Source organism: Thunnus thynnus, chromosome 15 (assembly GCF_963924715.1).
Source record: "Thunnus thynnus chromosome 15, fThuThy2.1, whole genome shotgun sequence".
Taxonomy (NCBI): Eukaryota; Metazoa; Chordata; class Actinopteri; order Scombriformes; family Scombridae; genus Thunnus; species Thunnus thynnus.
The window spans coordinates 15,613,326-15,641,169 of NC_089531.1; the positions used below are offsets into that span (position 1 = coordinate 15,613,326).

The 27,844-nt window shown below is 38.7% G+C and overlaps 1 protein-coding gene across 5 annotated transcripts in view; it reads left to right on the top strand.

Annotated features, from left to right (window-relative positions):
- Positions 1–6,935: 6,935 nt before the first annotated feature.
- akap9 (A kinase (PRKA) anchor protein 9) overlaps positions 6,936–27,844 on the top strand; it is a 70,751-nt gene continuing 49,842 nt past the window's right edge. For 4 of the 5 annotated variants that reach the window (XM_067612849.1, XM_067612850.1, XM_067612853.1 and 1 more), the window contains exons 1-6: positions 6,936–7,182; positions 18,376–18,648; positions 21,948–21,992; positions 23,717–23,776; positions 26,878–27,027; positions 27,600–27,755. In XM_067612849.1, coding sequence (XP_067468950.1) covers positions 7,135–7,182; positions 18,376–18,648; positions 21,948–21,992; positions 23,717–23,776; positions 26,878–27,027; positions 27,600–27,755 — 732 coding nt within the window. In that variant the 5' untranslated portion in view covers positions 6,936–7,134. The remainder of the gene's footprint in view (positions 7,183–18,375; positions 18,649–21,947; positions 21,993–23,716; positions 23,777–26,877; positions 27,028–27,599; positions 27,756–27,844) is intronic. The other variant, XM_067612852.1, reaches the window with a different exon arrangement.

A 27,844-nucleotide genomic window follows, 5' to 3' on the forward strand; every position in this document is an offset into this window, starting at 1 on the left:
TATAATTTTTTTTTTTTACAATTTTTAAAGAATTAACAATATATTCATATATTTACAGTATTTTTTGCTAATATTCTTGGTATGATCGGTTTAGTTTGTATTGTTCTGTTAAAAAGAAATGTTTCCACAGGTTATAGGTAGGGCTGCAACTAACGATTGTTTTCATTATCGATTAATCTGCAGATTATTTTCTTAATTAATCATTTTGTCTATAAAATTACATAAAAATGGTGAAAAATGCCCATTATAATTTTTTAGAGCCCATGGTGACATCCTCAAATGTCTTGTTTTGTCTTATCAACAGTCTGAAATCCAAAGATGTTCAGTTCACTATCATGTATGACACAGAGAAGCTTCAAATCCTCATATCCAAGAAGCTGCATCCAGCAATTTTTTTTTTTTTTTTAGCATTTTTACATTACTTTTCTTTTAACTAAAATGATAGATCAAGTATCAAAATAGTTCCTGTTTAATTTTCTGTCAATCGACTAATCTTTTAATCAATTAATCGCTGCAGCTCTAGTTATAGGATACATGAATGAATGATAATATCATATGCAATAATACATATTGATTTGGAATTATTTTCACCCTGCTCACAATAATGGTAGTGTTTACATTATAAGGCTAGCAATTACTTTTAGGAGTACAACACAGCAATGTTGTTGGTACGGTACAAAGTACATAAAGGATTCAATTCAACCACTCACATAGCTCTTAGTCCATTCATATGTGTATTTTGATGGTTGGCATGGTTAATATTTTCAGTATGATATAAAAAAATACCAAGTTGTAGAGCTTTGGACTGTGGGTTACAGACATTAATACTTAATGCATGTCAGACATACAGCTGATGTCCTTGTATGTCTGTGAGATACAAGAGAGCATTTACCATGTGGCATGTCTCACAGCTTGGCACTGAAAATTCCACTGACCCACTGCCTCTACTGATGAGTCCCACCACTCATGAATATTTTAATACAGCCCAGTGATATCTTCATTATACAAATGAGCCTTCTCTCCACTGCTCTATGATATTGATGTGATTGTGGTGTTTTAATCAAAACAGCTTTCTCCATGATAGATTGAGCAGAGTCTCAATTTTATTTTGTCTTGGTCATCAACAGGACACAGTTTATTTTTCATCACCACACCCAGTCCCACTCTCCTCCCATTTATCCCAAAGCACTTTTGTCTGCATTTGCATAATGATGTGAGGAACTCTTATGGCCTCATATGCTGCTGCCTGTTTTAATCATTTTAGTGTAATACTCAACAAGCAAGACTGTGGTTGGATTTGATCCTACACTAATGAGATAAAATTATTTTTATGCCTGTGAATCAGAGACTATTCATACATTTTATCGCTTTATAAATTTATATACCTTATGGCTGCTTCCGTGGGAAAATCTTACACTCATTTGCCAGTTTATTAGGTACACTTTGCTACTATTCATTTAGAGTTTATTTCTGTGTCATGCCAAATAATTGGCCCATCCCACATGGTATTACAAGACACCGCTATTTATCAAAAACACAAACAAACAAAAAAACAACATGCATCTCCCGATAAGACATATGCAAAACCAAAGGAAAAAAATACAATATGGGCGTTTCTATATACTTTCAAATAACATGCATATAGCAATTTATGTATGAAAAAAAATCAAATACATTGTGCACTGAAGAGCAGAAGAATGAAAAGAAACACTACAAGCCTAAAATTTCTGATAAAGGGATGGCACAATACCTTAATTTTTTTTGTTTAAACTGTTTTAGGGGTTTTTGATTCTAATTATTAATGTTTAGAGGTGTTTTTAATATTTTGTCCACCTCATTTATTTTAATGAGGGTAGGATTTACAGTAATGTGCCCCTGTTGTTTTAGACTGGATTAGTTTAAGCCAGGTGTACCAAATATGCTGGAAACTATAGCTCCCATGTAGCTCCCTCTGAAAATGTTATGTGTTACTGTCATTGCATGAATATGTCTGCTTTTGTGTTTATAATACTACATGGATGTTCTGTCCTGATCCATTTGCTGATGGCCTACCAGGTAAAGTTGCTGGGGTAACTGCTGACACAGTACTCCTGCAGTGAATCAATAATTCAGAAAGTGACAAAAACTTTCAAATGCTCAGTAGTTCCTACGGACGTTGTTGCACAAACGAGTGTTCACAGGTGGGATCAAATTCGTAAGAATGTCCAAAAGAAGATGGGTGGAATTCAAGATCTGTCAGACTATAAGCTGCTCAGCTCCTGTCAGCCGAAGACACAGAGCGTCATCTCCTGCTGCTGCTGCCGCTGGTATGTTTCAAATCAGTCATCTACGAAGCAGAATAGAAAGTTGCACATTTTGGTAACTTGTGAATGTAGTGGGTTTTCTATTACAAAATACTTTGTATGCATATTGAGCCACAAGGTAAATGGACTGCGGCCTAAAATAGTACTTTATAGATATTTGGAGGATGCCACCAAGGTCATAGTTCAAATTCAGAACAAACATTGTGTTGTCTCTGGGAATTTAGGAGGTTTTATAACAACCTGAGGTCAAGGAGGAGTTTACATTCTACGAATAGACAGTTTTTAGGAAAATTACATTAACATTAGTATCTCTCCACCAAGATAATATTCCTGGAAATGTGGGAATTTAAGAGTATAGAGTAGTTGCACTGTTTAAAAAAAATGTGGAAAATGTGAAAAAACTAAAATAATCATTGAATTTTCCAAACTTTCTTTGATTGCGTTTAGCAAATTTGGACTTATGATAAAGTAATATAACATTTATTTGTATAACACAAAATAAACAAATAAGATACAGGAATAAAATAAACAAGGCAGAATCTAGTAAAAAATTACCTCAGCATTTGTGAAACCTGACTGTGTGCTTGGTTATCACTAGCCATGGTTCCAGGTTACCTCTGAAACATTGCCCACATCTCCAATTGGTTTAGCAATTCATGTAGGAGAATTAATGAATGAATGAAGAGAAACAACACGACAATACATTCTGGCTTCTATCAAGCTCAATTATCACTGCTGAATTATATGCTGAAAATGTCTGCAGATATCACATATCTTGATCTAATGAACCATTTTCATACTAAGATCGATTCGACGTGGAGTCTGTCTGTTAGTAAAATATTGGCCATACTGTTCTTTATCACCTCCATCTGTCCAAGAAACCGATGCCAGTCTCTCATGTTACCTGCTGTCCCATTCAGCAAAGGAAGCTCAAATGTTTCCACCATTGTTTGAGATGTTCACAAAATAGCCCAACCAAGTGTCACGCTGTATGATGTGAAGTGATGTCTGAAGCCTTTATTAGGAGAAAATACAGCTTTGAAAATATTTAGTGTTAAAAAGGAAGCCTTTCAACTGGGACAGCTCTGGCAACCTTTCCTCTTGTTACCATAGAAACTGAACAGACGTTTTTTAAGGAGAATTCAGGCTGCATATGATACAATAAAATCCTGGCCATTATGAAAACTATTATCATTAGACATGTTAATTAAATGTTTTATAAGTATAAGAAAACTTGCCGTATATAAACTGTGACATTAAAAGATTCTGTCACATCTGTACCTCTATTAAAACAGAAAAGACACAAAAACAAAATAACAGAGCCATGTGGTCCAATCAAAATGTTAACGCAACATATTTTCTTTTACTATTTTACCAGCTTTTTATCTCTTTAATGGAAAATGCTTACTTTATTGAACAGCAAGCAAAAGTCTACACATCAGTCATACACAATAACATACCAATAACAATAACAAGATTTTACATACAAAACATACAGTATGATGAGCTTTTTAAAATATGCTGGATTGTTATAGATTTCACTACCTGACAGCAGTTTAAGTTAGCTCCACCTTGAGATGCTGGTTATACGTTGATACATCATTAATAATATTCCAATAGTATAATATGATAAATATTATGCTGAATATTGCCATTTTTTATAATGACTACTTTTGCTTTTGATACTTGAAGTACCTATTGTTGCTAATTCTTATGTACCTGTACTTCATAATTTTTTTAATGCAGGACTTCTACTTTTAATGGAGTATTTGTTTGCTGTGGTATTGCTACTTTTACTTAAATATAATATCTTAATACCTCTGTCACCACTGATCAAAACTGTAGTATTGTGTGGTGTACATTAAAGGATAGATTCACAAATTTTCAAGCCTGTCTTAAAACAACAGTCAGGTGCCCATATGAACACTGAAAGAAGTTTTTCTTGCTTTAATCATTCCTCCTGTTCACACTGACCATTAGAAGATCCCCTTCAAGTCAAGTCAAGTCAATTTTATTTATATAGCGCCAAATCACAACAGAAGTTATCTCAGGGCACTTTTCACATTGAGGAGGTCTAGACTGTACTCTAATTTACAGAGACCCAACATTACCCCGTGAGCAAGCATTTGGCAACGGCAGCAAGGAAAAACTCCCCTTTAATGGGAAGAAACCTCGAGCAGAACCAGGCTCTAGGTGGGCGGCCATCTGCTTTGACCGGTTGGGTTGACAGAGAAAGAAGGAGGGGGAGCGTGAGACACAGAGAAACACAGCAACAACATAATAACAATAATAATAATAATAATAATAATAAGAAGAAGAATAGAAATATGACTAATAATAATAGTGGTAGCAGTGGGCAAATATGACTAATAATAATAGTAGTAGCAGAGGGCATCAAGCTGGACCAAGGGGACAGCAGGCAGTCCACAGCCACAGGCAGCAGGTGGTCCACAACCGAATCACAGTGTTCTAGTGGGGTAATAGAGTGCTATGAACTCTTTAAAATATAATGGTGCCTGACCATTAAGGACTTCGTAGATGAGGAGGACTTTAAATTCTATTCTGGATTTTACAGGGAGCTGGAGAGTTTTTAGAGTCTTGTTGGGACATCCTGATAATAGGGAACTGTAATTAACCAGCCTAGAAGTAACAAATGCATGGACTAGTTTTTCTGCATCTTTTTGAGAAAGGATGTGCCTGATTTTTGCAATGTTATGTTGGTGAAATAAGGTAGTTCTTGAAATTTGTTTTATGTAGGAGTTGAAGGACATATCCTGATCAAAGATAACTCCTGGATCCTTACATTGATGCTGGAGGCCAGGGCAATGCCATCTAGAGTAGCTATATCATTGTGTTTCTAAGGTGTTTAGGGACAAACACAATAACTTCAGTTCTGTCTGAGTTTAGTAGCAGAAAATTTCAGGTCATCCAGGTCCTTATGTCCTTAAGTCATGCTTGAAGTTTCTTTATCTGATTGGTTTCATCTGGCTTCATTGATAAATATAATTGGGTATGATCTGCATAATAATAAAAATTTTATGGAGTGTTTTTCCGAATAATATAGCCTAAAGGAAGCATATATAAGGTGAATAGTATTGGTCCAAGCACAGAACCTTGTGGAAATCTGTGTCTAACTTTTGCGTGCATAGAGGATTCATTGTTAATGTGTACAAACTGAAATCGATCTGTTAAATAGGATTTAAACCAGCTTAATGCAGTTTCTTTAATGCCAATTAAATGTTCCAGTCTCTGTAATAGGATGTAATGGTCAACGGTGTCAAATGCAGTATGAAGAACTAACCAGACAAATACAGAGAAGTCCTTTGACCAATGCAGTTAGGAGATCATTTGTAACTTTCACCAGTGCTGTCTCTGTGCTATGGTGCACTCTAAATCCTGACTAAAAATCCTCAAATAAATTACTGTAATGAAGAAAGTCACACAACTGATTGGCGACTGCTTTCTCAAGGATCTTGGAGAGAAAGGGAAGGTTAGGTATAGGTCTATAGTTAGCTGGAACACCTGGATCAAGAATAGGCTTTCTAAGAAGAGGTTTAATTACAGCTACTTTAAAGGACTGTGGTACGTAGCCTGTTACTAAAGACAGATTGATCATATAGTCATAGTAAAGAGGTGTTAACTAAGGGTAAGACTTCCTTAAGCAGTGTAGTTGGGATGGGGTCTTAGAGAAAGGTTGATGGCTTTAGGATGTGGTTAAAACAGTGAGTGAAGCCAGTTGAAGTTTGTTAAGAGTGAGAATTCAGATAAAATTCAAATGCACTTTCAATGTAAGTTATGGGGATGAAATGATGGGGGATGAAATCCACAGTACTTTTTTAAAGCAAAAATGTATTTAAAAGTTTATCTGACGATAATATGAGGCTTCAAAAATATTAAAAATCCATTATAATTTAGTCATCCTGTTTTCCATGCTGTATTTCTGTAATTTGTCTTTCTTGTTCTATTCTGTATATTCTGTACACACAACATCTATTGCATGTCTGTCCTGGGAGAGGGATCCCTCCTCTGTTGCTCTTCCTGAGATTTCTTCTTATTCGAATCAAGGGTGATTTGTGCTATACAAGATATTGGGCTATAAAAAAAAAGACTTGACATGACTTGACTTGATTTGCCATTTGAGCTAGTCAAATAAAGTGGATATTTGGTTATTTAGTACAAAGTTCCCTCCTTGTTTCTTGACGGACAGTGTCATGTTCAGCTGTAGTGGAAGGATCATGACAAAAAGAGGGATTTTGGCACTAAGAAGTAACTTTGAAAGACATATATGACTATAGACTGATTTGGATGGTGGAAGCTTTATATTAGCTTCAAATAAACTTTTAAATAAATTTTTGCACAGAAGGAGGACTGTGGATTTTGTCCCCCATCACTTACGCTGGCAGTGCATCATGAAGGGATCTTCTAATAGCCAGTATGAACAGGAGGAATGATTACAGCAAGAAAAACATGTTTCAGTGTTCATTTTGGCACCTGACCATTGTTTTAGGACAGACTTGAAAAATTGTGAACCCGTCCCGGACATGCAGTGGCATTTTCTGACAGCACTTGAAGGCAACACTAGTGGAATGCCGGTGGGCGTGGCTGCGAAGGCACCTACACGACGTCATCATAGACGGGTCTCATGTTTACGTGGAAAACATGGCGGCGGACTGCCGACAAGGAGACAGCTCCTAGTAAATGCGAGTGGGAAGTCTCTGGCAGCGAGCTGGAAAATCCAGACGAGATATATTTAGCGAGCTGTTTAGATTCTCCTCGTTGATATCTCGTATGAAGCCGTTTCCCTCTTGTTGCAGCCACAGAGACCGCGGTGATGGAAGACGAGCAGAGGCAGAAGAAGCTGGAGGCCGGCAAAGCAAAGGTAGGAGTTTAGTGTTAGTATAACTCACTCGTACTGCTGTCAAGGCTGTAAAGTAGTGACCTAATGTTGTGAACAGCTTGTTTTCTCATTGTTGGGTCTGTCAGCTGTTATTCCCCCCACCCCAACCCCTCCCTCTCAGCTGTCAGGAAACATGCTCTGACAGCCAGGGAGGGGGGGCTAGCATGGCTGCTGCCCGCCACATACTCCTTTGTCATGCCGTTTCCTTTTACTTTTCCTGAAACTGGAATGCGTGATGCACTGCAATCATATTGATCACCTACCAGTCAGGCCGTCACATCGTTATCGAAGGCTTATAAACGCCACCTGAAGGAGTGAGGCTGTCTGGCTGGTGTAACAGGATTTACAGGACGTAACCCCACTAGCTTGAGTAAACACACCGGCCCCACATGCCAAACTTGTGCTACATTTGCTTCATCACCAATTAGGTCAGGACATCCCCCCCCATTCATCCAGTAACTGTTGTAAAACAGCGTTGATACAGACCTTCAGGATAATGCTTAATTTTTCCCCTCTTTAAAATCCTGCTAGAGATCCACGTCATTTTTATTAATTTTGTCACAGATCTGACGCTCTTTCTGTGCTTTGCTTATTCTGGTGAACTATGGCATGATCTTGCAGAGCCTCTCTGTATGTGGCTGATATTTGTATACTTGTGTACTTAGGTTTGAACTCTGTCAGTAATAATCCTGCAAGGAGATTCACTCATTCATTCATTTATTCATTCATTCAATAAAACCTTTATTTTAAGCCTCAAAAATCATTGAGGTTTCCCTTGTTTGCAATGATGTTGAGATACAGAGTTGAAAAGAAAACACGCAGAGTTAAAGAGATGAAACGAGGACAATACCCAGTGAAAACAATTACACACTGAGGTGAAGTGATTTGAATTGTCTAGGGTTAGCGAGAGTGATCTTGAGTATTGTGCTGAAGATAATAATCTTAACAACAATATCTGACAATATTGTCAGAAGCTGGTCAGACCCGCTCCTACTTCACTGACCTCCACTTTGGGCATATTAATAAATAATGAACAGTATGATAATAAAACACCCAGAACACATGTGGCTCTTGGGATCAAGCATGTACACTCACTGAGCACAATACCAATACAACAGCTCTGCTATAAATTCTACTTTTATGAAGCTTATACCGTTTCCGTTTTTGTTGACATTATCAGAAAGGTGATAATTCTACTTTATGTTTATTATGGAGCTTGTAGTGGGTGGTGGTGTACTTGAGTGAATTATATTGAAAAGTGTTCCCAATATTTTGTCCACCCCATTAACATACACGAGGGTATGCACAGAAGTGAAAAATTGTCATCACCACTCTTGTTAATTGTTCATAACTCTTAGAATTACAGTTTTTGTCAAGCTGAGGTTCTCTATAAACCCCTGCCGAAATTATAGTAAGATTTGGTGTTGAGGGTCAGAATGAATTGAATCAAGCAGACCAAACACTTTCCAAGCTTGATCCTGACACTGCAGAGAAACATTCAACATATGTGTTATCTTTGTTGTGTTATTTGGTCAGTTCACTTTTCATTTTGGAGCTGGTGCTCCGGCTTTTAGGTTTGCACAGTGGGAGAGACCACGAGAAAGACCATCTCCTTGGTTGTGGCTTTGGCATTTTGGTTTATAAAAGGCTCCTCTGTACTGCAGGAGGATTTCACCGCTGTTTTTCTACATGGTACCATGTCACCATGCCCTCACATGTAGGGGAGAAACTTCACAAGATATTTCACTGAATAACACATTGTTAATAGTTAGCAGAGATATCCAGGACTTCATCACTCATTCTGCTAGCCTCATAAATGCAGATTGGATCCTGAAAGTTTAGATCTGCTACAAGACTCAAGTCTGGAAAATATTACAAGAACTGACGAAATCCTAAACAGACATGTGTTGGACCAAAGTGTGAACAGTGGGGAGTGTTGAGATGATGGCATGTCTCTATTTGTTGAAATTATTTTTTTTAGGTAAAAAATAAAGTCCGCATAGCATATGTATGCCTCAAAATGTATATTTATACAGAATCAATGTGATTTTCCAGTTAAAAATTCAAAAGCAAAGACCAGAGACAGCTCAGTGGATAATGTGTTTTTTGAATCAGGTGTAGCATGGGTTCATGTTGATGTATGAGGGACGAGAGACGTGTCAGTCATCTATTGTATTGCCTGCTTGAAATGCTGTCTGTCCCAAGCAAGCGCCTATTGAGTCAGACAAGAGAATGAGCAAAACAAAAATTTTGTGGGCTGGTGTTGCCAGGGTATTGTTCTAAGCCTCTAACTGCAGATGTATTGTTGCCTTCACTTTTCTCTGCTACAAAATGGACCATATTGACATGTGCATTAGCAGCATTATGGAGTATGCAGTACTCGGGGTCTGTTCTCCAGTTACACGACAGATGCACTCTCGAGTATCGTCTTAAAAGCTGTACTTGAAAAGCACCCATCACTGCATCATTGGGCCCTGAGGCGGCGTAAAAATTTTGTGTTAGGTCAAAGAAACTCAGACTTTGATAGAAGGGGAGAAGACTGTGACTTGAACACTCTCTCCTTATTACTTTTTTCTTCCAAATCTCTTCCTCACTGTCTAAATCCAGACTGTCAAGATGTGTCAACATGGCCTCTGTAAAGTCACTTTGTAGTGCCACTCACAGGAAAGAATTGTGTAAATTGTCTGTTGTCGAGAAGCACAGTTACATTTTTATCAATTGAAACATCCACAAGAGATGTTTTATCTGAGTGGTTGCTGCCAATAAGTATGTGTCTCTGCACCTATGGTAGCAATTAATTTTTCATGTAGATCTTTCCTTGTAGTCTGAGGATCAGTCCCGCTCTGTCTGTCCACTACTCTGTCACACACAGTATATTGAACGGCATTGATTTTTAATGAAACTTCAGGGAATATCGTGTGTCATTTGCTGTTCCAGCAGTTGTACTGATTGGCTCAGGGTGAGGGCACTGCAGTGTTGGTTTAATTTGGCCCAAGAGATGCCTGCGTCATTCATGGAAGATGTCATGCTTATTTGTTTCTCTGCCTCTCTGATGTGTCTAGTGCTCAATGATTGAAACCAGTTTTTGCCATTATGATAACGGGGTTTTGTACCCATGCAAAGCTCATGTATCCCTCTGCAAAATGAGACATCATGGCAGTGAATTTCATGTGTTTTCTGTTTGTACTTTTGATCACTAATTGTGACTGAATTTGATAAAAAAAAAAAAAGCGCCTTATTTTCATTATTTACAAACCACTGCCATATATTATATCCTGCAAGGACCTTTTATTGCAGCAACGATAAAGTTTGCCTCGATTGAAGAGACCATTTTCTTATCCTAAAGGTCGGTTTCACTGTCAGGCAGCACTGGAGGTTTTAAGAACAGCAAAAGTACAGGTTAATCTACTTATGAAGACCTGAATGTTAAATCCTGCAGGTGACTAATTATGGACATACCCTGCACAGCTCTGTGATGAACAGACTTTGACCACCACAGCTTCTACAGTTTATTAGTTGACTTATTCGACACTCTTGAGTTTTACTTTTAGGCTGCACTCTTTATCATCTGTAATTTCTTTATTGAATACTTTTAAGCTTTTGTAATGCCATGCTGTGATGCTTGAGAAAGGATTGCCAGGTGATTAAATGAATGTGAAGGTCAAACAGCTTTCCAGTTTTAATTAGCTACAGCCTGGATGATGACGAAACCTAACTTTCTGTGCAGTTCTACAAATGCATGTCATTGCAGCCCTAAACTAATGTATCGATGCCACCTTGGAGCCTGTTGAGGCTTCAGTGTCACTGTGAGAGTACAGGTTCCCAGAGAGGAACTAGTATCTGTTTTCTCAACATAGATAATTCATCACAGCTTTAGTGCCAGTAGCTTGACACTTGGGTTGTATTCACGCGATAATACTGTGTACTGTGTGTACAGTGTATTTAAAAACTCCTTAAGTTCAGTTTGTTTGGTCACAAAATACAATTTTTAGGCCCATGTGGTGTGCTCCAAATAACAGACTTAAAAGTGTAGTTCATCATTTTATTCCAGCTGAACTGCAGTTTGTTATGCATTAAAATATATTCTATAATTTAAACAAACTACAGAAAACAACCTGAAATTTTTTGGTATAAGCTTAAATTTGGGAGGGCCATGTCGTGCTGTTGTACATGAATGGTCAAGGTTTAAAAATTCCGACAAGTCCACTAAAAGACCCATCAGACAGGGTGATTGGATTTGTTCTTTCTCTATCAGTCGATGTGGGTCTAATGTAATAAATTGGTCCTGTGTGTTTATCCTTCTAGCTCAGTTTTTTGCCTCATTGGAGTAGCAGCTGTCTCCAGAGACATTTCCCTGTCGCTCGCTGCCTGCTGTTGTTTCTGGGGTTGGGAGGGAGACTGTGCCAGCCGTCGTTAGGTGGATACTGCTGCACGAGAGCCTCAAAATTTCTCAGTAGATTTCATGAGGACACTTGACTTTGATTGTAAGCGTAGAGTTCATGGAAAGGCAAAGACATGTGAGGATGTTATGTAAATATTTGACAGGCAAATGGAATCAGAGCAGCTTATGATTGACGAGAACGCTTTCTGCTGTGCTTGCTGGCAATGCATTGCCTTAATGTTAAATAAACAGTTCCTTTGATTCTTGTCATCATGTTCAACTGTTTGTTCACTGGCAATATGTACATGGTGAAAATCATTGCTGTCTGAGGATAAACCGCTGAAATGACCCGACTTTCCATTGACAATATTGTGAAGAGACTTCTGCATAGACGCTTCTTTCATCCCTCGTCTTTGCATGTACATATATAATTTATGACCAGTAATCCATTTCACAGATGGAGCTCTTACTGTTTTATTAGTGGTGAATCAGGTGCGGCAGAAGTAGTTGCAGTTGCTTTGTTGTCAGGCCTGTTAGCTATTGTTACTTGCTAACTGGAATGAGTGTAAAGCAAATGATTTAGTCTCTGAAGCAGCTCGGTGTTGACTAACACAATGTTGGCGGCACTGTCACAGACACATGACATGGGAGGTTGTGACCGTCTCCTCTGGGCTCCACAACTTTTCTGTTTTCAGCAATTCTTTGTTTCTCACAGGCAACCAACAAACTACAGAACTCCACTTAGTTATTTATTTATATAATAACACATTTTGTAATTCACACCTGTAAACAGTATATTAAGCAATGACCAGGGGTCACATGTACTTAACTGCTTTTCCAGTTGGTGATGAAGTGCTTTAAATAGACTCGTGCATTCAGTGTACTTTTTCCTGAGGCATAAAAGTTATGATCATCTGAGACGACCATTGAGTTTTCGTACGTCATGAGTTCACAAATGCAAAAGAGTTATTGATGTTGAAAGGTGATTCCTGAGCTTTGCATCTCTATATTTATCATACCTTCCACAATGTTGTCATGTGTTCATTTGTTTCTTTCAAAAGCATTTTAAATGAAGTTTTATCATGCACTGATTTTTGCTATAATGACAGTTGAGATTAATTCTAGTTAAAGCCAGAAGATCAAGATGCTAATGAGCCATAATGTCATGTCATTTGTCAGGTTTTGGTGGTTTTCTTAGTTAGTGATATTCAACCAAATATCTTTTGGATTTTGGACTGTTGGTTGAACAAACCAGGCAATTTGAAGATGTCACCTTGGACTTAAGGAAATTGTGATGGACATTTTTCACTGTTTTCAGATGTTTTTTAGACCAAACAATCAGCCGATTAATCGGGAAAATAATCAGCTGACTAATAGATATTGAAAATAATCGTTAGTTGTTGCTCTAGATCAATCCTGCTCATTGATTCCAACTTTGCCCACAATAGCTAACACACCTAGAGTTATTAAAGGTATAGCCACCTCAGTATAAACATTGTGGCAAAGTATCTTAGAGTAGACAAATTAAAATCAGCTCATGGTTCATACCCTATTATCGTCCAACTGTGCTACAGTGTGTTGTTTCTGTAATGTCTTGAAACTGAAACTTAACCTGATGAAAAACAAATTTAATTTGAGTTTTCATAATTTCTAAAATTACACAAATAAAAGATTTAGACATATAACAACAAATCATGAACAGCAGTGCTCATCCTTAAATCAAAATACTGTTTTTTGTCGCCCACCTCTTTCAGAAACACTAGGTTGTAATTGCATTTTAGTGTATTTTACTGCCTAAAAAAACAGTTTACTTGGATGTTGTTAGTGATGCTGTTAGTCAGCCACTATCAGATGCAGATTTTTAAAAAAGCCTGTGTAAAAAATATGCCTGTGTAAATGTTTTCAGACAGCAGATGGTGGTACACCTACGTAGTCTCTGCTTTCCCAGATGGAGATACAGCTACACAGTCTCCATTACTCCATATGCTCAGCCAATGCTCTGCTCTGCCCAGCCAAGTAGGGCAGCCTGCTATGATAAGCAGCTCACCAACAGCCTGGCGTTTCCTAGATGTTTCCAAAGACTCATGGTTATTTCTGCTGGCAGGTCCACTGCATACTATCGCACACCACTGCTAGTGTGTAATTGTGTCAAAATCAAAGGATAGCCATGTTATTGTGTTATCAGCCTCCTGTTATCAGAACCTCTCTGTCATTGTAACCACCAAATTTTCCACCCTGTATGGCTGTAATGCATTCATATCTCATTCAGTGTGCCCCGGTATTTGATGGATAAAACACTTCTGGAAGTACAGATAGGTGGGTATATTTGGACGAGGGGTGGGGCATGTGTGGAGGTGCAAAGGCACATATCAGAAGCCCTTTGAGCTTTTAGCTGTGAGTTGTAGGTGGGGGACTTGGCCCTGACACCCACTCTTAGCTCTGTCGTGTCAGCCTTTAACCTTTTGTACAGGAACACCAAGCCAGACCTGTTTAAAAATGCTTACTTTTTTTTTGCTGATCTTGCTGCAACAGGAGTGGGGTATACCAGATAGGTTCATAAAATCAGCACTGCCAGAGCAAAGTACTTTAAAGTCAATTAACAATTGCTGAGTTTACTTTAACAACTTAATTGGGACTGCAATTAAGGATTATTTTCATTATTGATTATTTTTCTAAACACCTGGAGCGAAGCATCACTCACTCTCCGGCAGTCTGGAGAGTCTTCGATAGAGCTAGAACAACGTGGGAAAGAGAGTTTGTGCCCCATCTGAGCTGCTATATCATAGCTTTTGGTAAGGAGGTCATTTTGGTCATTGGTCATCAGTGATCCTGCACTGCAGGCATGGACAACGGGCATCCAGTCTAAGGGTTTCATCTGGATACTATCAGAGGGACAATGGAAGCATCAAGGGCAGACATCTGATCTAGACCATATTGGGGGGCATCCTTGATGACAGCCAAAGCCCTGCAGTCAGGTCAGTAGGTGGAGGAACGCCTCGGGGTCTGGCCAGCACCTCTGAAGTTCGTCAGTGTATGGCTCAGAGGGTGGAACTCTGAGGGCAGATGGTTGTGAGGTGTGCTTGAAAAAAGCATTAAAGGGAGCCGCCTCTACAGGGGCAGCATCCAGACAAAGCTGTGAGATGGCCAATAGGATGGCTTGCTTAACTGTGGAAAGACCAGCCTCAGCATCCTCAAGAAGTCTGCTCTTGATCCATGAGAGCCTTTTACTGAGAAGAGGGGGGACCCCCTCTCCAGTTCCTGCTGTTCTGCTTCCTTGTCAGTAAAAAAAAAAATTTTAGCAATAGATAGTGTGTCATCATCATGCTGGCTAGCAACAAAGGCTAGAGTAGGTAGGCCATCCCTTTCATCATAGGTCTGGAGTGGTGGCACTGAAGCAGCAGCGACAGCAGCAGCAGAGGGGTCACCAGCCTGTAAATTAAGAAGGGCCATAATCTGGGCAAACTCACAGGTCAATATGTCTACTTTAAGGGCCGAAGGTTCATCACACTTCTGTTTCTTCTTAATACTGGAGGCATCACCCTGTGTGTGCCTATGGTGCTTCGAACCTGAAGTGGGGCTGAATGCAGGCATTCTTGAAGGAGTTAAGGCAGCCTCAACAATGCCAGATCTGACCAACCTCAGGGTCCTCTGTACCAACGGCATGCAGCTGCAATTAATGCAAGCATTCTCTTTCAGTGCTTTCCTCAGGTGTTCAATGCCAAGGCATGATGGGCATCTGTCATGGCCGCCCTCTGTGCTGAGAGGGACCAAGCAGGAGTTACAAACAGAGAGCATAATAGCTGCAAGGCTAGCAATGCAGCAGAAGAGTGAGAAACACTAGCACCTTTATCACTGTAATGCTAGTGTTGTAGCAGTAGAGCGAGAGACACTCAGCTACAAATCCAGACTGCTAGTGTTGCTGGCAATTCACACAGGTCACCCTGGTAGGTGTAATTGCATGTAATTATTTTTAACAGTGTTAAGTCAGTAGCCAAGGAGTGAAACAAAACACTCTCCACTACGGTTCCCCAACTATCGACACCAGCCATCGTAACAAGGTGAAAACACCTCAGTGAGACTAGTCGGTCAAGTATAAAATCCAGAAGCTAATACAGCACACGATAGCAATTCACCCACAATGAGCGGAGTGGGTAACTTAGCAAGGCACATCCGCCAGAGAAATAAGTCACATGACCTGGAAAAGTCTAACACTTTGTGGTCAGAATTTCAGCAAAACTCCCAGCAGAGATGAGCACCGGCTATGCCGCCTCTGGAGGACAGAATCGTAGCTCCATCTGATAGGTTACGAGGCTACTGGCATAGGTGGTAAAGCACTGATGCTAGCTAGTGCTAACAACATACAAGACCTGCATGTTTAGGTGAGAAAATGAAAAGGACACGACTGCCGGATGCCAGGCCCCGTTATCAGTTTGCTTGCCTCGCCCAGGTCACACGTGTGACTTTGTTAGTATTATGTCTCGACCTTCTGTGCATGCGCATCTTATCCAGATATTTCATACCATCTCTGGCGGTCAGGAAGAATGAAATAGAAGCAGAAAATCCTCACATTGGTGGAGCTGCAGCCAGAGAATTTTGGCATTTTTGTTTTATAAATTTCTGATTGATTAATCAGTTGTTAAAATAGTAGCAGATTTATTTTCTGTAAATCAACTAATCAGTTAATCAATCAGTTGTTTCAGCTTTCATGGACAGTTTACTTGATGCAGTATTTAAACCTGCAATAACACTAACTTTGTCTGTTTGCCATTTGGTTCTGGGCAGGTAGAATACAGCTGGTTTTCAGAGCTTATTTGTTTTAAACAGCTGCCTCTTTCAGCAGAAAACGACATTATGAGAGTTCTAGTGAACCAACACAGTAAATTTGCAGGCCCTAAAACCAAAACAATGAGCTGAAAGACCTTATAAAGTTCTGTAGAGCTGAGTAGCCCCTTTCTCAAACGTTTTCACAAGTAGAAATATGATTATTGCTGCTTTAAACATGTAGCCCCTGAAATAAACACTTTTAAACCAGTAACAATGCTAAACAGTGATGTCAAACCAATGTCCTTATTCTCTGTCATATGGTACACGGGCATTTCCCAGACAGGTGAGCAGGCATTAGCGTGGTATCCTTGGGAACAGACTGTCTATGGCAATCCACGCAGCACCTGTGGTGACACCTGTAGCCCCTGCTGCTGTCTGTCCTGCTCAGCTGACTCTGTCACCTCTTTGCGGTCGCTGGTTGCTCATACATAATGGATATCAGTAGTACTAACTGTCGAGACTGTTTAATTAGTATCATCATATCTGCGATGATGATTAAATGATTAAATGAGTGTCAGTGTGTAAATGAGATCAGTACAGTGTGTAGTGGACTTGGATACAAGTGTAATGATCCAATTGATCAATTTCAATTACTTGTGTACATCATGTCAGCTTAACATTAAAAAATGTCTACAAGCAAACATACACTTAAACATATCTGAAGAGTAAAGAGTATTTATTTGAGTTGAAATGGAGCCATTCTTTCAAAGAAAAAAATATTTTTCTTATAATTAGTACCAAATTGTAGGCCTGCAACTAATGAGTATTTTCATTATCGGTTAATCGATTAGTTGTTTGGTCTATAAAATGTTAAAAAATGATGATCACTGTTTCCTGGAAACCCAAGATGCAACCTAAAATGTCATTTTTTTGTACCAACCAACAGTCCACAACCCAAATATATTCAGTTTTCTATCATAGATTACTAAAGAAACTAGAAAATATTCACATGTAAGAAGTTGTAACAGGATAATTTTCAAGTCAAAACAATGAATCAATCATCAATAGTTGGCGATTAATTTTCTGTCATTTGACTAATTGATTAATCGACCAATTATTGTTATTATCTCTACCAAATTACATTGTTCTTTCCAGAAGACTTCCTAGGGAACTGATAGTTTTTAGGGCTACAACAAATGGAAAGATGATTGTAGAATTGGCATTTTCAAGTTTCTGTTTCTCTTCAAAGGGGAAATTAATGACAGTGAATGAGACAAACCTACCAGCATGATATTACTGTGAATATTAGGGAAGACTTTTGTAATACCAAATATGAAACCTCCATTAGCACAAGCACTCAAGCTTATTAAATAGATATGGAGCATACCCACATAAAAAGTTATTTCTATCATGAGTCCATGGGTCTTAACAATGTGAAACGTTTCCCAGGAAACAAGAGACAATCCTGATTTTTTTTTTTTTTTTTTTTTTTTTTTCTCATTCTGAGTAAAGAGACTGTTTAGACTGATCATTGACATAGTTTAAAAATGTAATCCCTTTAGTCAGGATTAGCACCTGGCACAGCAAGAGGCATGCGTTGGATCATATGGACACAGGGAGGGAGGATTCATTCGGAGCAAGGAAGACGCTTTTATTGGTGCACACAATGTTTCGTTTGAGTTTCGCTAAACTGTGTAGACTCAGAGTAGGTTGATATGTATTTTTTTTTTTAAAATTTGTTAGATTATTAGGATTGACTCTGTGCTAGGAATACTAATGGAGTTTTAAATTTGTTGTAAAGCAAATGGTACTTGCCCTAAAGTCTGAGCAATGTGGTCGGATAAACAAAGATCTGAATGGAAGCTACAACTGGAAATGTAGACCAGAATAACACTTATAAGAGATGGCGGTTAAAGTGTAGCTAAATGCTTTTTTTTTTTTTTTTTTTAACTTCCAAGTACCACCTTTGTAGCAGAAATGATCATTTCTGTCTCTAACTCTGCCTCTCCCCCACCCCTCTTTCTCTCCAGTTGGCTGAGTACCGCCAGAGAAAAGCTCACGCAGACTCCCAGAAGAAACAGAAAAAGAAGAAGAAAAAGAAGCCAGGGGAGGACTCGGAGGGAGATTCGCAAGGAAGGGTGGAGGTCGAGCCGGATCAGCCTGTGGGAGGAGAGGAGGTCTCTGTTGGAGGAAAGGATGGATCACAGGGAGGAAACAAAGACCCACCCACTACGGAGTTCACCTTTGCAAGGACGCTGCGGAGCGGAGAGACAGTCAAGCATGATCAGACCTACACCATAGAGGTAGACACACACACTTCCTAATGTAACGTATCAGAACCATTAATGATTATTGCAAGAATTGGCACATACTGAGTCTAATCCTTTGCTTTCTATTAATAATATGTAAAATATACTTATAATATAAATATATTGTTTTGCTGAAAAAATTAGGCATGTGTGCCACTGAAACTTAACTCAGTTAATACAGAAATAATTGTAATTTTGTCATGAAATCTTAATATATTTTAATACCCTAGAATGGGAACAAAGCAGGTATAAACTTTGCAATTCTTAAGTTTGATCATAGCAGCTGACTTCTTGTATTTTGTGTATTTCCAAGTAGATTATGGTTGTTGTTGTTTTGTTTTTGGGGGGAGGGGGGATTTTTGATCAATTTTCAGACATCGCTTCAGTGAAACCTTCAGACTACTCCAAGAAACCAGACAAATAATGACTTGCTCCCAATCAGTGAACTGATGTGAACACATCTCTTTTTTTCAAGACATCTGCAGCTGATGCATCATGTGAACAAGTCAGCAATCACAATTTAGGTGTTTGAACATTACAACATTCGTTCATTTGTTTCCATGCAAATATTTGCGAGACATGTTGTGACAGTAAGACAATGATGCACCATATGTCACTTTATTTTATGGGATGAATTATTACATCTGATGACACAACATTTCTTTCAGTGATTCATTAGTCATACAAAGAAGGCAAAACATATTATGTAAATATATGATTATTTAAATCTGTCAGCAATTATAGCCATTCAATCACATTTTTATTATGTATTTTGCACACATTCATTCCATTTTTAGAAAGCAGCATTGCAGATGAAGTGCTGCTTGCTCCCCTGATACTGCTTATTTTTGGATTTGTGTGCAGTCTCATCCGTCTGCTCCTCCTGCACCCAGAAAGCTTTTAAACATTTGGTTCTGCAGGTTGATTCTGTAGCTTTTTTTTTATTATTAACACAGACTTATGAGATTAATATGAATTCATAATCACAGATCCTTATTAAAAATGGTCATTGCCCTCTCCTGATTCTTCCTGGAGCTGAATGAACCTGCTTTAGCTGTCATGACAACCACTGGGAGCACCGAAGAGTGCTTCCAGCAGGTAATAATGAAATAAAAAAAATATTTATTGCCTCAGTTCCTTCAGAATATTAAAATTAAGTGTTTTAATAAATGAAAATAGTCCAGTCAGAGATGGATAATTGTAGCTTCACTTGTATTGCATCACTGATTCTCACAATTGAATGAAAACCTCTATTATAAAAAATACTAATTTCTGAGAAATTTTATTTATAAACTTTGTCTACAAGCAAGCATACTCTTCAGCATATATGATGAATAAAGTTTTCAATAATAAATTGATAATGAATTCATAATTTCTTGGGTTTAAATGGAGCTGTTCTTAGCCTATTTTCCCTATAAATCTCTTTCAGTTTTTTTCAAGGAACCTTCATAGAAAATTCTCAGGATATGATGGATCCTTATAATCAGACCAAGAAGCACATTACAAAAAAAAATGTATATACAGAGACCCTTTCTACTTGTTGAAAGGAAATTTATCTTTGACTTTGTATCCCGAGAGTAGAGTTTGGACTTTTCAAAATGCCTCTAATACTCTTTGAGACTTACAGACTTAATGCTATGGTGTTGAACAAAACACAATAAAGTAAAATGGAAGATAAGAAGAATTTTTTTGAGTGTAAATTGCAAACTGAAGTTTTTGGATGTGCTGGGGGTTTTGTCACACTTTAAGCTGCTTATTCCTCCTTTTACATGATACATCACTGGCAGATAATAACTTCATCTTGCACACTATTTGAAACCCAACAACACATGGATGACAAAGATCCATGTTGATGCATTTGCTGAATGGATTTCACATTCACTGACAAAACTACAATCCTTGCAAGGCTTCATTGTAATATAAAAATGGACTTACCAGTCTAAGAAATTTGATTTTTTAAGCTTTACAAACTGGCTGTGGATTCCTATATATTACAAGATAAATAGAAAAGTTGGAGCCTGAACATTCACTAGTCTCAACAAATGATGTTTCTGATAAATAAATATTCTACTTCTTACATTGTTCTGCGTAAAATCAGCTAATTTACAACAGTTTAAAATATATGCAAAAACCCGAGAGCTCTCGCACATATTTTTTTTCTCCATCATTTGAATCCTCTCAGCCTCTTTCATCGGCACTGTGCAGCCACTCTTTCCATGAACCCACTGTACATTTGATGCAGTACGTGCCCACAAAACTACCAGTTGCCATGGAAACAGACAATTGCCTTTAAACAGGTTGAGATGCGTCGGTCTGGTGTGACCAATTCCTGTGGCCTTGCAACACTTTCCAGCAGACCTTAAGGTTGATTGAATGTATGAATGTTTTGTTGCACGGCGAGTTTTTTTTTTACCTTGAGAGTGACCCACATCCTCTCTGTTACAAAAGGCTCTGGGACATATTGTATTTTTCTGCCGCCTGTATGGAAGCTGTTATGTACCACTTACAAATGAAACTCGTGATTTTTAAGAGATTGAGCCATACAGTGCACTATCTGTAAATAATTTACGTAGATAAATTATTTGACCACTTAAAATTTAATGGTTTATTTCCCTCCTATCTTTTTTTTCTCATCTTTTTTTTTTCCGGTGCTTTCTGTGAGCAGGGTGGGGTTGCTGTGGAAACGCAACAACATCAAAGTTTTTCATTCTTCACAGGCATCTGAAAGAACCATGGATATGCTTGTAATTACAAATGCATTAAGTGTGTTGAGTCATTGCTGCTTTCAAGCTGGACTCAGCTGCAAGTAAACTTTACTCTTATCAATGAGGCAAGAACACAGTCTTCACATGTCATACTTGTGGTACATGTACATGGCCAACGTGCTTGTTTGCACACGTTGCTCTTGATGTTCAAGATCTGTTCAATCTATTGACGCAAAACCTGCCATTTCTATCCCTTTCTGGCCCCACACAGTTTCAATTAATGACCTAAGAATTAACCTGAAAATAGATTTCAATAACGCCTGCTATTACTCTGTGGAAGTGCGAAAGGAGCTGTGTGGCAGAAGTAGGTTAGACCCATATTTGAATGCAGAGTGCTTTCTGAAATAGCACGTAAGATAACAAGATAACATTTCAGTGTGTGCATTATCGTTTTTTTATTGTAAGAATTCTGTAATCACAATAATGAATCTTCGTTTTGTTATGACCACTTTTCATTGCACTCATTACTGTTAAAAACTCCTACATAATTGGTCAAGATTGAAACTCGTTTACTCCTCTCTATTGCAGCCTGAGAGTGAAGTGTCCACTACTGCTGAAGACTATTCCTCTGAGGTAAGATGACCTTTCTCAAAATGTTTTATCACTTTGTCAGATGAACTTTCTGTCCTTTCTCTGTTCTTCTTCTCCTGTTCTTTTTGGTAACTCTAAATTAGCTCTAAGAGGTGTGGCTTTGTAGATGGCAGTGTCTGTCGGTTGGCTGGTCCACTACCTTCATGCACACTTAAATATCTCATTAACTATGGGATGTATTGCCATGAAATTTGGCACAGATATCCGTGGAGCATAGACGATGAGTCCTAAAGATGTTGGTGATCCCGTGACTTTTTCTGTAGCACCACCAACACTTTAACATTTGTGGTTTTGAGTGAGACGTCTTGAAAATTATTGAATGGATTGCCATGAAAATATGTACACACATTCATGCCCCCCCGACCCACCAGGATGAACTGTGACAACTTTGGTGACCCCTTCACTTTTCATCTAATGCCATCATCAGGTCAAAATGGCTATTTGTTTGGTAAATTGGTTTATGAGTAAATAGCTGCAAAACTAAAAATGACATTCCCATCAGTCTCAGCTGCACTTTGTCATCGTGCTTATTCGCACATTGGCATGCTAACACGTTAAACTAAGATGGTGAACATGGTAAACATAACACGTACCAAACATCAGTATATTAGCATTGTCATTGTGAGCACATTAATATGCTGACATTGTCGTTAAGCACCACCGTGCCTAAGTACAGCCTGACAGAGATACTAACGTGGCTGTAGACTCTTAATTTTGTGTTTGCAATGTCAAATTTACACTGATTCATCTTTGTTTCATCTCTGCTGATAGGGTTGAGTTATAGGGCCACATCTGCAACTTCATTTCTGTTCTGAAGAATCCTAATTATGAAGCCTCTGGAATGACTGACTGTTTTTTGGAATTTTAGTAGATTGGGGAAGATTTTTCATGTGGCTGATTACTTGTCTTATACACAATTCCACTTTTTGTCAAAGTTTTCATTTATATTTAATTTATAAGCTAGGGTTTTGCATAACTTTCCTGTTGTTTACATTGAAAATCATATTAGTGACCGCAAAGGAGACAAAAGAAGAAATGAAGATAAGTAGAGCACAGAAGTCAGTCAATGGGGCAGCTTATCTCAGTGACACTGAGTCATACTACTGACTGGTGATAAAAGTTTTCATGTGGCGATAAAATTTGTCTTTGATGGATAAATCACTAAATGTCACCTGCCAACTCAGCCACTAATTTTCAGGAAAATAACAAGTGAATATTTTAAGTTTATGTTTATAGTTTTATATTTATTTATTATTATAAAGTTTTTATGTTCCTGTTCTTACACAGTGTCTCTGCTGGCTACCACACACACTCTGACTGTGAGTCATCAAATAAAAGCAAAACAGTTGACTAATGGGACTCCTCAGTAGCATATGATGTTTCCTGATGATTTTCTGTAGTTTATAATTTAAGAGAAGTGATGTGACACTAAATATAACATTAAAAACAATTATTGTGTGATCAAATGAAACCGCTTTAAGTCTACTCACATCAGTAAGAGGATGATTTAGATTATATCATAGCTTTGTCCTAGCAAAACCAACATTTGAAAATACTTGTACTTGGGAATAAATCTTAACACTTTAATAATCACATACTCACGTAACAGCACAAATCTACCCAGTGATGACTTCTGAACATATGTGGGCTCTTCCATCACCGTTTCCACATCTTAATGTTTCACTGACAGCATTGTTAATTAACAGGTAAATGGGTGCCATGAGATGACAGAGAACCTTATGATGTCTTCGAAGGATTTTATCTGGGTACAGTAATCCGATCCGATCTTTTGGCTCTGCTAGCAAACCCACTGGCTGCTGGACTTCACTCTCTATTTGCTTAACATTTAAGTCTTCTGCAAGATTTCCCGTAACCCACTAACCAAGCCTGTTCTATACTGTAGTCTCATTTTAAATGTGATTATATACCATGTTAGGAATGATTTGAAAACTGTGCTGTAGGTAAAAGAAAAAAAAAATCTTATTATCTTTATAAATGATCAGTTTGAGAGCACAAATGGCTGAGGAGTTTAGGATTGAACAGGGCATTGTGACATTTTAGAGGTGTAAATGAAAGCTGCCTGGAGGAGGATGAAGGGAGGGAGTGGTGAATGATGGAAAAGAATAGAGATGACAGTGAAGTGCTCGGAGGAGAGAAGACAGGGTGTTACACAAAGAGATGTTCTCTTTGGATTCACTAAGGTGATGTACGAACAGGGGAGACAGAAAGCAGGGAGGTACTGATCAGTACAGCTGGGATAGATGGAGAAAAAAAATCAGATATGTGGTTGAAAAGTGAGATTCCCACTGCAGTAAGATGTGTGATGTTAATAATGAGTATTAGTGCCTTAACCAAGTTAAAACTAATCTATGGACTAAATATTGTTTCAAATTAGACATTTTTCAAATGAGATTTATCTTTAAGGTTTCATTCCCTCTGTGTGAGATGAAACTTGCAGTAGAACTCATATCTTTTAAAATGTATTTGTGGATTTGAGGCAAAGGCAGATAAGAGACAAAGCAAAGCCGCGGACGTTCCGGCTGACCAAGTTGATACCCTCAGCCTTGCCTCTAGGTGTCATGAAGTGAAGATGATGTCATATGGACAGTGATATGATGATTTTTGATGAAGGAACAAATAACTTATAACAGCAGTCCAGTGCTTGACATTACCCTACAGGTGCAGGTCTGTACCGCGGCAGGTCACTGCCAAAGAGTGGGCAGCTGCCACGTAGGGTAAAGTAGTCGATCTGTTGCCAGCTTTAAGCCGGCGCAAATCAAATAGTCCGGTGCGGGGTTATCAACCCTCCTCAGTAGCCCGGTAGTTTAGTAGGAAGAGATCGGCATCCTCCAGAGTGTTGAAAATCATGTCAATGTCGGTACCTTTAGTTACTCAAAGCCGTGCAGGGTAGAGGAATCCATCTCCCATCGTAGGTCAGAGGGGAGTTCTCCCGTGCCAGCTGCAATATTTTCTCCTTCATGCGAAAGCTGTGGATCCTGGCTATCATGACACGAGGACGTGCCCCGGCGTCAGGTGGCTGCCCCAGTCTGTGTGCTCTATCAACCTCTATTGGTGTGGGGAAGTTAGCAGGACCCAGCAAATCAAACAGAAAATTGGCAAAAAAATCCACAGGGTTTTTACCCTCAGCTCTCTCTGGCAGGCCCACCACTTTGATATTCTGGCGTCTGGAGCGTGCCTCAAGGTCGGTGATCTTCTCCTGGAGCAGTCTGTGACTCGCATCTAACTGCAGATATTGTTGCTTTAGCTGGGTTAGCCTGGGTTAGTGTCATGGTCACTGCAGGCCGCCTCCACAGTCGAAATCCGAGAGTCGTGTTCGGTCAAGGTGGTCTGAGTAGCTTGTAAGGACGCCTCCAGGTTGTTGAACCGGTCTTCCATCCTTTTACTCATGTCGTTTATAGCCGCGAGTATGACGGATGTCTCTGCGTTTGCCTTGGCCACCAGCGGGGTCGGCTCTGGAGCATCCTCATTACCTGCGATGCCAACGCTAGCATTAGCCTCACGTGCTGGGTTTGCAGAGGGTGCTTTTTTGGCATTAGACTGCTGTTTCTGGTCTCTAATGGTAGCCATAAGTGTACTACGAAAAATGAACGTAATGCCCGACTTTTTAGCAGGTGAAAGCAGCAGAGAAATGTTATATTGCTTGAATCTCGATGTATCAGATGGGAGCTCTGAGAAAGTGTGTCTACACCATAACGCGCGCTCTAGCGACCCTGACAAAGCAATATTTGAACAATGTTGAATATAGAACAATGTTTTGCTTGTGCTGAAGTTACAGTACAATGAAACTTGTAGAAACACTGTGGATTGCATTCTTAATTATCTTGCACAAAAGAAATAGCAAATGTTGGCATTTTTCCCACTGATTTCCCTTTAATTACTGTGAGAGTTGACAAAAATCCAACCTAATTCATTATCAACAACCTTCAAATGTCAAGAAAACCAGGAAAGGGGAAATGCATTTTCACAACACTTTTGCAGTTTTTAACAGAGGTAGCTAAACTAGATCTACAACCTCACTGTTTGTCTTTTTATTATTAGCTCAAGTTTTAAGTAACAATCTCGAAGATCTCTGTTTTGTTCTCTTTGGTGGCACCTATTGTGATAAGTGGTAATTGCAGGTGTGTTTTTTGACCTCACTTCCTAGAGATGCAAACAGCGTTGTCTGTGTGACATCATGCTAGAAGAGACCAGAAAAACTTGAAGAGCAAGTCTGTTGTATTAGCTACGCCTACCCTCTCTGGGGGACCAACCACTGCAGGGTGATGGAAAATGCGTCACTAACTGTGCGCCACTTGTGATTTTTTGTGATTTTTTTTTTTTTTTTAAATTTTTGTCGCCACTGACACCCAGTTCTTATTACTGCAAATGCAAGGGCTTTCATCAGTGGGCCACAGGCTCAATCACCATTGTGTTACCTCAGTGATAGATGAGTTAACAGGCATTTATTTAAATGAAAATCTTTGAGATTATTACTTTAATTACCTTTCAGGTAATTAAATAAATTTCTGCTTATAGAACTAACTCAGACAGACTTTTCCTAACTCCTTTGGGTTATTCGCTGCTTGGGTTATAGTGCATTTCGACCAGTATCTTTAAAGCTGGTTTCGGCTACAGCAGTCACCTAATTTGGAATATTTATCTCTTTTAAACAAGTATCCATTTTAAACAGGAACAATTAATAACATTAACATATTTACTACATTCCTTTATGTGGCTCCTGGCTTTTGTAACTAACTACTGTCGCTCTTGGGTGGTGACTAAGTTCTAAGCTAATTTGTGAAACCTCACCTCGTTTGCCTTAACGGAAGCCTGTAAATGCTTTACTAGCTCTTATTTTCTTCCTTAGGAGGAGGTGGAGCCTCTGCAACAGGTAACAAAGGGAGGCACGATGCAGGATATGGAGGATGCGCTAGCTGCAAAGTCGCAGGCAGTGGAGGAACTAAGTCGAGAGCTTGAGGAAATCAGAGCAGCTTTCGGCACAGAAGGAGTACAGCAGGTAAATGTTTTAATTACTGAATTATAGATCCTACTGAGTTTTAGCATGTGTTCATTAAGGATATATTTCTGCCAGTGCATTGAGAAAATGTTGTTAGTGTGAGTTGAGCAGCTTCCTTGTGCCAAAGTTATCAGATTTACAATTATAAGTGATTCTCTTCTGTAATTTTAACCTTTTTTGCCCATAGATGGCTGACACGTTTGCACATGAATGTATCTTCCAGTTTGTTTTCATTTGGTCGCTGATAAATGGGTATAATACTACTGGTGCCACAACATTGTCATACATTTAAAAGGATTTTCCCATCATGAGAATAGACTTGTTGCTCCAAATTTTTATTTACATTGACTCAACTAGTTAATGGTTGAAGTGATAAAAGTGAGAACTGTTTTATTCCTCCACTATAAGGATTTACTCTTCTAAAACACCTATATTCAGCCTTGCAAGTATGTTTCCTTCACTACTTTTTGAAAGCGCTGTCTTGTCCACCTCTCTGTTCTCTGTTCTATCTTGCCATTAATACTTGAGCTGTATATGAGATCATTTTACTCAACTACATTTCACTTTTATAGCTGCAGGACTTTGAGGCTGCTCTAAAGCAGCGAGATGGCATCATCACCCAGCTCACAGCTAATCTTCAGCAGGCTCGTGAAGAGAAAGACGAGATCATGAAAGAATTCCTGGAGCTGACAGAGCAAAGTCAGAAACTGCATATTCAGTTCCAGCAGGTGGGATCTCTTTATGTTATTTACATAATTATTGTTTTCCACTACCTCATGTTATTCATTTGTGTATCATATTATTATTAGGAGCTGTT